Raw genomic sequence first — 12302 nt, 5'->3', positions numbered from 1 at the left:
CACAATTTATGGTATTACTTGAGTTACATCATATCAGAACAGTGAACATGTTATTAACGCGTTGCCTTCACACAAATGTCATATATGACTCATATTCAAATATTTTACTTCAATATAATAGCGATTTCCAAGGATTTTGATACTTCGACACGATATCAATATCGTTTTTGAATAATTTGATAACACACGATATCAAATTTATTGATAAACAGTCAACAAATTATCAAGAAAGGTTGTTTATAATTAATATTTTGTTTTCAAACAGTAAATATAAGGTATACCTAATTTATATCCAACATAGGGTATTTACCCAATAGTTGGATTAACAAATAAATATCAAATACTTAAAACATTTTAGATTAAATTATTAATGTTCTTTATTTTTTTTTCGAACCGATTATATTAATTGGATATAAACAATTGTGAAAATAAAACTATTACCTACTGAATCGATAAGTTCGAGTGTATACCAAATAAACCACGAATTCTCTCAAACTGGATTGGAATCACCAGTTTAGATGTGTTTGGTGATTCGGTTAGGTACCCGTTGGGCAATGAGCCTTATTAATAAATTTCTAATCGATACAATGCCGTTTAACCAGTATGTTATATAATATATTAATACATAGATAATACATATGTACGTATACGGATTAAATATTTAATGTAAATCGAATTTTATAATATATATCGTATATGCCTATGGTTGTGAATTAAATGGCATTAAATATTTTAATAGTTCGCTCAAACATTATTTTGACAAAACGCTCTTAACGATTTTGGACATGCGTAAGTACACAATATTTCCTGCTTTAATTTCTTGTAAACGTAAAATTATTACAGACCGTATGTTGGTCAATTCGCAATACTTAATATTGATAAATTATTGGCAATGCCAATAATATTGCAGTCGGCCTTTAAATGATTTCGCGTTACAGGAAAATCCCAGTCGCGATGCTCAATATAATATAATAACTAATAATATTTACTTTCACTTCTGGATTCCGGCAGTCCACTCAGTCCAGTCAGTCCTGCGTGTAGTGTCATTAATGACTCAGTAGCCACTGCTTATGTTGAATAATATTATTTTTATACTCGTGATTAATAATTATTACCAAGTATATTTTATTTTTGTATTTAACGGTACAACTGTACAAGTTTGTCATGCGAATGTTGTATATACTGTAGTGTGTTTCATAATAGCACGAAACGTTTCAGTCGGATGATGACCTTAGATTGAAATGAGAATTTTCGCGGAAGATTGAGCATACCTAATCAATATAAGTACTGGCATTGTACGCATTCTGGATTAATTTTTAAATAGCTCATTTAAATTTACTCAATACAACTAAAATTATTTTAAAATTAAACACTAATTATTATTATTATTACAAACAAAATTAAAATGGCCCAATTTTTTTCAAATAACTGATGAATTTAAAAAAAAAAAAACACGCTTTAATATTTTTATATTATTTCATTATTTTTAATAAAAAATTTTCTTACATAAATCAAAGTCAGATATCTCTATACCGATGAGTTTACTGCATGTATAAGATAGCTACCTCTCCCCTCAACCATAACTTAAAATTATTGTGATACACTAATTTTTGAGATAGAAAAAAAGTTAAATCAAAGTCACTTATAACTTTATAAGAAAAAGATTTTTTGAATTCGGTAACAATAATATGTGTTAACACTTAACATTAAAAAACTATCACCCGTATGCACAGTCCAACACTTTAAGGGCATCGTAAATTGCTTAGGTAATACTTAACTACGGGACACCTAAGTGATACGGAGCTGACACGTAATTTTTGATTGCATAGTTGACATTTAAGTAACCCGTAGCTAGGTAATACTTAAATATTATAATTATTTATTATTATAATTATTTTTCGTAAAAATTAATTTATTATTCCATGCTTATCAATAATGTTTATGATAATTATCGGTGTTATCAGTTTGATACTTATAAACAGTTTATAATCAATCTGATTTTGATTTCTGAACTCCGAAGTACCTCAAGTAGTCAAGTATCCAAAATGGATTCAAAATCAAATAAAATTTTAAAACGTGAAAGAGGTCCAAATTGGGAAGAAGATGAAAAAACAATATTTTTTCATTGTTACGAAAATGTGGCCAAAGTATTAGAAGATCCAAAAAAAGATTTTAATACCAACAGCAAAAAAAATCAAACTTGGTTATGTCTAATGAATAAGTTTAATGCTCATTCTAATGTTAAAAAGGTAATTACTAAACATTGCTTTCAAAATATGTAATTGTATAAAAGGTATTTCCTTTATAGATTATTCTATTATGAATGTGTATATTTACTTTAAATGTAGTATGTAGATAGTATTAGTACATTAATTAATAATTATTTAAAAAAAAAAAATATTAATGTACCTATTATAATTAATAAAGAGAGAAATTAAGAATTTGAAAAAATTTTGGGAGTCTGAAAAAACAAAATCCCGTAAGGCTTTCACTATGGAGAGAAATGCAAGATTAGGCACTGGAGGTGGTTATAACGCATACACACACCTATTTTAATTAAGTCATTCGGCCGAAATTATAGTCTGCAGTGTTACTATTTAATTGAAATACATAATATTTATTATTTTCCCCAAACAAGAGAGCGCATTGGACACACACAACTTATATTCTCTATCAGTCATATCACACTATATAACAGTTGACTCGAACCCATATTATGTGAAACATGTCTAAACGTCTTTGCATACAATACTCTCTATGAAACTCATCTTCCTAGAATGTTCCACTTTCCAACACGCTCGAACAAGCATCATCACTGTGCTCATATATAGAAGCATTCGATCCCGATAAGAATCAAAAATCATACAATTTCTCAAAACAGACGAGATCAGAGTATCAGACTTACTACCTATGTAAGCTAAGCACCAAATTTATTATATCTTTATTTATTTTAATATAAGCTTCGGGGTGCACATACTCGGGTATATATATTACCTATATACTCGTATACCAAATGTCAAAATCATGAGTAAGATAAACTAGGCTGGAAATCGCGTACACTCACCACACATTAATATAGATTATAATTTTATTATTTATTAATTTATTATTATAATTGTACACATAACTTTTAAAATTTAAAACCACTGTAGGCTAAATTACTATTTACCTATTTGAAGCGTTAAAATATGGGTTTTTTTTTTAAAAAAGACCTGAGTATAAAAGCCAAGTTTTATTGAACTTCAATGCCGAATTCTACTTCTCGACACTTTCCGCTGTACAATATTTAAATATATTATTTTAATTTCGACCGTTTGTTATACGGATATATGATCTGATATAAATATGTAAAAACTAAAAAGATACTTATAATAGTTATAATTTATAATACATGTAATATATGATATACGTACCAAAATATAGCAACGAAGAGATTTTCGAATTACATTAGAAAATTTGAAATATTAGTTGTTGTAACACTACATGGTTCTATAACTGAGTATAACTTAACACCATAATCATACCATACCTTCGTATATATGATTTAATTTATTGTTATGTTATTTTTATATACTTAATAAGTTGCTAATATTTTATTAATGTACAATAACAATTAACAGTTGTATAACTGTCGTGTATTCCATGGCATTGATTAAATATAGGTACCTCTATACTATTTTATTTAAACTTTAGAAAGTACCTATAACCTAATAGTAAATTCACGAATTGTGATGATATAATTATTATAATATATTATTAATATTTATTTTTAGATTGTTATTTTGATAATATTTTTGTTTTTAAGACTTGACATTTTAAGTCTAAAATACATTTCTAAAACTGTTGGTCACGATATTTTCTTGTTTTGCACAACAATGTTTTAAAACGACAATAAAACAAACTCGTAAAATAAGCAAACCGTTAAATTCACTTATATTTTTAATAATAAATAATAATATAATATACCACATTATATATTCAACTCAGCCTCAGCGCCTCAGTGAGTGATGCGAGGTTGGTACAGAAAAATGTTGCGTTTTAAATTACATATTTTACGTGAAAATTTAATGAGCAGGTACTTGCCTATACAATCACAGTTTATTTTTTTTTCAATTTTGCTGATAGATGTTTTGTGCTAATTTACATATTGTTATGTATATTGTATATACACATAAACGTGTGCTAGATGTTTTATCTATTAGATCGCATAGTTTGTTGTAAAATTGTTACGTCCATCTAGAAAGTTCGATGGCTTTAACATTTCTAATATATAAGAAAATACATCTCTTGCAAATTTATAAAAGACTCGTTGTCAGTATTAGTTGATAAGTTAATTACACGATTGACACTAATTTAATCTTTTGACATTGACAATTGAAAAATTGTATACATATTTCCAAATATTTGTACCTATTGATATTTTTTAAATATTTATCTGCTATTTAAGTCATTTGTAAATGTCAACTTTTTCGATTTATGTATAACGATTTTTTTTTTATCTATTTATGATTAGTGTTTATTTCCCTATAAATTGCAAATACTGCATTAAAAGTCTTATTATAGTATACCAAGTGCTGTGTATCGAATCCGCTACAGATGGATAGCTGATCTCAGAAAAATTAATACAGAAAATGGGCCATGAACTGAGATACTTACAGTTTACACTAAAACAATAATACACCTATACATAACATAGTATATTATATATTTACTTATGTTTTTAACGGGGAAATCGCGTTGTTTGGTAAGTATATATATATATATATATATATATATATATACATAGTTATATAAAAATAAAATATAGTTTTGTTCCTTTATAATTGGACATTTTCTCATAAAAATATTAAATATACAACTAAATGAATAAAATAAATAAATAAAAATGAACTGTGAAAAATGTTTTATATTAAATCGAATAAATGAACAAAATCTAAGTAAAAATAAATATCATTATAAAATAATCAGAATCCTTTAAAACATTTATGCAATTACGGAGCTGCGGTTTAAAACATTGGAACAAAAACACGGGACACACTTGCAGGCGAACTTGTGATTTTGCGTAGAGACCGAAGTTTAGTATTACATATGTTTTTATTATAATATATTCCATTTTAGCAAACAGCCAAAAGTTTTAAAGTTTTTAACCAAAAATCGAAAGGTTAGATATAAATTCGATGGAGACAGTCGAGGTGCAGGAGTCGGTAAAGGACCTAACCAGGGAAGACTACGATGAGAAGTTAGTGCAGTTGAACAGGCGATTGGCCGCAGCCAGAGCCGAGCACCGCCAGGCCAGTGATGCCCTGGACACGGGCGAGGCCGAGTACATCAGTACCAAGGAACGGCGTGAGATGGTGCTCGGTGAGAATGGCCGCCTGATTACGGAACGCCAGCAGTCCGTGGACAGGCTGATGGACGAAAAACAGCGGCTAGAGGCCGAGGTGAACAGTTATTGGACCCACTTAGACGCGCTGTTCGAACGCAGGCAGGTCCAATACGATCAGATGTTGACGCGCCTGAAAGGGGACACAGACTTCGTCAGAACCAGGTACGAGGCCGCCACCCAGAGGATCGAGCAAAGGGCTGCCATGATGGACAAGATCACTCGGGCGTTGGAGAATACGAGCAACCTTAAGGTAGGTGCAATGCAACACGACGAGTTGGTTGTAACAGTTAAAGTTATAACCATCGTAATGGGTTTGGTATTAAATAGCCAATATAACACTAAAAAAACGTTAACATAATATGCGCTTTTAAAATATATTTTATGCTCCAAAAAATGTTAGGTATTATACATTGTCAAAACATAGAAACGAACACAACAATTTTTTTAATATTAAAATAAGCGTTTTAAAATTTCAATTAATTCTTTTGGCGTTCCATAAGAATATCGTAGTTACAATAGCAGTGAAAAAATTGTATTATTTGGATAAAGCAAAAATCTATTTGGTTGCCATAGTATGTTCTCAAATAGTAAAATATAATATAATAGCATTTGAGTTTCAAATCACAATACTAAAAAATAGATTTAACATTTTTTTAATTCGTGAAATATTAATTAACTCGGTATCTTAACAATAAACTAAGCTAAACTCACTGTGGGTGCAGTTTCATACCCTGTAACCTCGTGCGCACTTCTATGCTTTAAGTATTAGTAAATACATATTAATAACTCAGAATATACTCGTTCGAATTTAGAATATAGGTTAATCTAAAATATTTGAAAACAATCATCATAATTTACAAGAAAAGGGGGGGAGGGTTCATATTTGAAAAAAAATAAGTTAGAATCGTTTCAGGAAGTCAGAAATTCAAGATACTCCCTAAGTTATATAAATGTCTATGATCCTTCAGTAGTTAAGTAATTATATTAACTACCTAAGTATACTTAAAAATCTCAAAAATTTAAAATTTGAATACAATTATTATTAAGAGGACGTTATACTTACCCATATGTATTGTCTCCGTTTCACTAACGTATTATACGATACCAATATTTAGACTTAACAGTTCCAATTTTGTGTTGTATATATAGCTTAAATATTAGAGTGAATCGATTTATTATAAAACTTAAATGTAAGAAAATTATCTATATTCTTCTATAGGTCTTTCGTCAACCTTTCACAACATTTTAATTTTTAAGCGAGTAAAATATTACTTCTTACTTGCTTATATAGTATTGTATGATAATAAGAAAAAATCCATTTATATCCTCTTAATAGGTTTTTTTTCTTTGAGAATTCAATATTAAAATAATTAGACTTTCATTTAAAAAAAATAGTTTTGAAAATAAAATATTAATAAAAAAACTTATAAGTAATAGACGAGATCAAAACTCTTGTACTAGTAAATAGGTGACTATTATAAGCTTTAGCCAATGAATATTTTGGTGAAATCAAAAAAGGTCACTTATATTATTTTATGTTTTATCAACAGTAAATATAGTGATTATATTGCTGCATTTTTTTTCTTGAGGGAAGGCTTTAATTTATTATTTTTAATGTCCATTTTTTTGTATTATATACCCAGCTAATGAAGTTTGCGCATGTGGCCTCTGGTGTATTTTTAAAAAATGATAGTATTATTATAAACTATAATATTGTATTTTTGTACTACGTTTTTGTAGCAAAAACAACAAGAAGGTATGTACGCCAACAGACAGATATTGGTGTGCTCAATGTACGAATACACCGAGGAATTAGAGAAATATATCGGGAAATACTTTGAAACAATCTTACTTGGCAGATCCGATATACGCAATCAGCAATTAATACAAAACATAAAGGAATACTATAGTGTTTTTGAGGTATGTACGCACGCGTAATATGATTCGAAACAATAAATAATAAAATAATTTGGATCTATAAATAGGTAGGTTACCAATAAAGCCTGATCACTAAATAAAGCTAGACTTTACAAATCGTATTTAGAAAAAGTTTAAAAGCATTATTTTATTTTGGCCCTTATATCATATACGTTTTGTTAAATCTATGAGGTATAAATCATTGAGGGTAAAACCCTTGATTGATCCATGACAGATGTTATTTATAACAAAAGTATCGTTAATCAAATATACTATATATAAGTGCAAATATACCGAGTGCCATAAATCACAAAATAGTTCCTTGTGAAAATATATTATTTTATAAACAATTGAAATCAACATCAGTAGACAGTAGTCATTTGTTTTAATAGAGTATAATTGTAATTTAAAATATATATATATATAATTTAATGTCATATACATCGATCCTAATTTTAATTTTTTAATCATTAATAAAAAAAATACGTCAAGTAGATTACGACTTCGCTATACAGTATGCGTTGAGTAAACATTGATATTCATTGAAATCATTGTAATGGATAAAATATAAATATAATAGAATTTAAATAGCTTTTAATTTCATCGATTATGGACTTGCAAAATGCATACTTAATTTTTAATTATTATCACGATAGATTAAACTGTGTTCATTAAAACATATATATTTTTTTTTAAATAAATATTTAAATATGTACTGTCACGATACACAATATTATGTCGCTAAATGTATAAGCAAAACAGGATCCACCAATCATTTACTGTCCTAATAATAGAGCACCATAAGATTTTTTTTAATTTTATGTTTTTCCCTCGCTGTCCTGATTGCGTTAATTAAAATGATTGTATCTGCGTAGCGATTCAACGAATACAGAAGAAACTATATACCACCTAGTAAATATCAGGAATTGGACAAACTATACGAACAAAAAATCAAAATAATAGTAGAACTGGAGATAATTCAAGCAAAGAAGAGGGCCGAAATGTTGAAAAAAAAAAATTTCGTGCCGGAGAAAACCGTAGATCTTCAAAAACAAAGCAGTAGTAAAATTGATATGCAAAAAGAAAATTCAAAGCATGAAGATGAACTGTCTGCGGAGTTGGAACGCCTTAGAGACGTTATTCAACTAAAAAGAAAACTAATAGAAAACACCACACAACAGGTCATAACAGTAAGCGTCATATTGATTATTATTTATTCATAATAATCAGTAGAGCTGGGATTTGTATGTAAATACATATTTTAATAAAACATGATAAATTAAGTACCTATTGCAAATGATAAATTAATTTCACGTGATTTGCAATAAAATATGTTTTATTTATACATACTTTTACATTATTTGTAAAATACCTGAATTTTTTTTTTACATATTCCGTAGATTTTGACAATTTCGGTGGTTTAGTAGTATTATACATTTATACTTCGATAATAGTACTCGTAAAAATTGTAAGTGTATAATGCATATAGGAAATTAGTATGTGAAAGTATCAGTTAAATATTAATAACTTGATCTTAGTTTATCTGTTTCTGTTTATGTTCGATAACTCATGCCTCAATGATCTTAAATTATACTTTATGTTTAAAAATTATTTGATAAAATATATTTACAAATTTACAACAGTATCAGTACTTGCGTTTGTGTACAGTTGTGAAAATATCTTTATATTTTATATTTTTTAAATTAAATTGATTAGAAATTAAAAACAATGAATCGTATTGTTCAAAAATTATTTAAAATTGAATTTTTTTATTGATATTTTTAAATTTTTGTTATTACATATTTTTTATTTTATACTACATATTTTGGCTATTTTAAGTACATATATATGCACATATTTTTGGTTTTTTATTACAAATAAATCCCAGCCCTAGTAATCAGTTTTATTTTTAGGAGTAAAGGTTTTACCTACTAGGCTCATTAGCATACATTTACATCATATTTATCTAATCCAGCTTAACTATCATAAAATTAAATTTATTTTAATTCAGGGACGGATTGGGACATAAATTTGGACAATTAAATCTTTACATATTACATATTACATATTATTCATTACACCGGTGTTTTCTCCCTGTTTTACATTGCATATATATTTTAAAGCTTTGTTATTTTGTAATGAGTTATAAGAACTAACTACGTATTCGTATTTGTAAATAACAACAAAATCACAAAAATCGTTATTTTTTATCAACGATTATCGATAAAAAACACGTATTATTATAAAACCAATACATTCATCATCACTGCTCAAAATCAAAAAAGGGTAGATAATAAGTTAAGGAACATAGCACACCGGTAACTAGGGTATATTTTGTTATTAGTTACATTAATATCATAATATTCAACCTGGTTTCAATATCCATGGTACAATTTTTAATTGTGTCATGGTAAGGTAGTGTGCATACTGCATACCTATATGGTTTTAGATGTTTCCATGTAGGTGAGTTATTGCTTCATAAAGCTATATTGAATCAACTTTGTCATTGCCTATATCCAATTCCCAGTAATCAATTTATGTGAAGCATTACCTACTAGTATATAGTGTTACCACAATACCACTGTTGTATATAAGTGATACGATTCTTTATTATTATTATTAGTGTTATTTTACCTAGGAAAAAGAATCACAAGATTGGAAGTGCAGTTATTTAAAAGAAATGTTTGACGAAATTAGAACAATCGCAAATAAAGCAAATCAATACATAACCGATGAAGAACAACCAACGTCGTATGACCAGACGAACTTTGAATGGTTATTGAACAGAGGCGCAGTCAGACATTTTTCTACTTGCAAGACAGCGTACATACAGACATACGATTATGACGTAGAATTGAACATAGATCGAACAATTACAGAGTGTGAGGAATAACTGAAGCTGATTAAATTAATGAACTATATTATAACTTTTATTCTAATCAATATTTCAAAAAAACAAATTTTAATTAAATTATTAAACATGTACAAAAAAAAATTAATTGGAACAAAAGTTATTACATATAGATATATTTAGTTATATATTCATATCAAAATTCAGTGCCTTCTGTTACACTTTTTACCGTAAAATAAATAATATAATTAATTTTATGCTGTCTAAATGAATGGTAAGATAAAAGGATATGTTCTTCCCATGTATATCTTATGTGTGGTTATTTGTGAATTTTATAAATTCAGCAAATGACTATCGACAATTTTAAACTAGAAAATACAACTGAGGTCGCTTGTCCAAAAATAATTTACTATTATACAATACAATAATAAAGATGAACGCTGGATAACTACAGCAGGGCTTGGATTTTAATGCATTCAGGCACGTATCCAGGGGGGGTCCATGGTGTCTGTACTTCCAAACCTCTTTTTTTGAAATAATAGGTTTTGTATATCAATCATTTAAAAAAATTAAAATTTGTATTCATAATTATTTAAACACCCCCTCCTCTCGCAAAAAAATAAAATAAAATCCTAAATGCATTTGATTTTTTTTTTTTGAATACTTGACAAGCCTACAAATGTGTTTCAAGTGTACAGTTTTCTAACAATATTTTTGGGACATTGTTTTGATGTGAATCTATTTTGTTGATAGTGAGTAGAGGGTGAATTTATTAAATAGGTATAACGTTGTTTCTTAGCTAGCTTCAGTCATTTCACAGAGAGAGAAAGCAATAGAATACGTTAGAAAATATTCAGATAATATATATAATTCAGTTTTATGTATACTACATAAAATAAACAATTGTTTTTTCAGCTATTTTTTAATTTTTTCAGGGGATCTCTTTATGACATTTGAGTAGATTTTTTTTGTTTTTAATATAGTAGCTTTTTGTAAAGCGTGTACGTATTTGAATTTGACTGAAAGGTCAGTATTTATTTTTAATTCGTTATGTTCGATTTAATGGCCGTAATTATATTATTATTATTATATTCATATAATTTACAATGGGATTTTTAGTTTATATCATATTCTACTATTTTAAAAACGACAATTTGCTCCAATTTTCAACATTGAAAGTAATTTTTAGTAATAAATTTTATTTAGTTAGCACTTTGAGAGAATCAATAGTTAATATATTTTGTTTATAACTGGGAAAAATTGACAAAAAAAATATTAGAATTATTTACAAAACATCAGTTTACGATAAAATCAATTTATTTTTTTATTTTTGGTGTCTTTATATATACTACCACTACGTACAAATCTTAAAACGTTTAATTTCTTAAACAACTATTACCTGTAAGCTGTAATAGTTGTAAACCATACTTATTATTTAAAATATATATATAGTTATTAAATGGCTTTTTAAGGGTTTTAAAATGAATTTTTAGGAGTTTCACTGCTATTTATTAGATATTTTAATACTCTTAAAAGTTTCGTTGAATTGTGAAAACGTAACTCTAAACTAATTAGGTTTATAGCATAATATTCAAATTGTCAGAGTTCATTTAGAGTCCTTGATGTTTTATAACTTTTAAATTATGACAATTTATTAGTTTTTAAGTTCTATAGAACTTTTTTATTTTAAAAAAGCTTTGTTTAGTTATTTAAAAAGACCGAGTTGAGCTACCAGTCAAATAAAAACCCTACATCACAGATCCAGTTCATATTGACCACTGACCAATGTTGACATCTTTGCATAATTTCACTCATCTGATGATTGCAGACGCGTCAACAAAACAACTATGATAAAAAGTACAATAATTTCATGATTCTGCAGATTATCACTACACTATAATTATTTTTATGGTTTAATACTACGATTGCATTTAAAAAAAATATATTTTATTAATTAATAAAACATAATATTATAATTTATAGTGACGTGTGTGGTGTTCAGAGCATTTTATTTTTTTCCGTATTCATTGCGGTTGGATAATTGAAAGACAAAGACAATAATAATATAATAATAATATTCTGTTCTGCCGAGTTTGGAATAATATACACGTACGACAGGTACAGATACGAGTGAGTATACGACATACT

The 12302-nt window shown here is 27.5% G+C and overlaps 2 protein-coding genes across 2 annotated transcripts; both read left to right on the top strand.

Annotated features, from left to right (window-relative positions):
- Positions 1-2045: 2045 nt before the first annotated feature.
- Positions 2046-2556, top strand: LOC132925153 (uncharacterized). Its single transcript, XM_060989573.1, has 2 exons — positions 2046-2249; positions 2428-2556. The coding sequence occupies exons 1-2, from the start codon at positions 2046-2048 to the stop codon at positions 2554-2556; spliced, it is 333 nt and encodes a 110-aa protein (XP_060845556.1).
- Positions 2557-5177: 2621 nt separating this feature from the next.
- On the top strand, positions 5178-10196 carry LOC132925152 (myosin-11-like). Its single transcript, XM_060989572.1, has 4 exons — positions 5178-5636; positions 7127-7306; positions 8179-8493; positions 9942-10196. The coding sequence occupies exons 1-4, from the start codon at positions 5178-5180 to the stop codon at positions 10194-10196; spliced, it is 1209 nt and encodes a 402-aa protein (XP_060845555.1).
- Positions 10197-12302: the final 2106 nt, after the last annotated feature.

The sequence above is a fragment of the Rhopalosiphum padi genome, chromosome 3 (genome assembly GCF_020882245.1).
Source record: "Rhopalosiphum padi isolate XX-2018 chromosome 3, ASM2088224v1, whole genome shotgun sequence".
In the NCBI taxonomy this organism is placed as follows: domain Eukaryota; kingdom Metazoa; phylum Arthropoda; class Insecta; order Hemiptera; family Aphididae; genus Rhopalosiphum; species Rhopalosiphum padi.
Note: the sequence above shows the minus strand (reverse complement) of the source record. Positions and strands in the feature narration are given on the sequence as shown.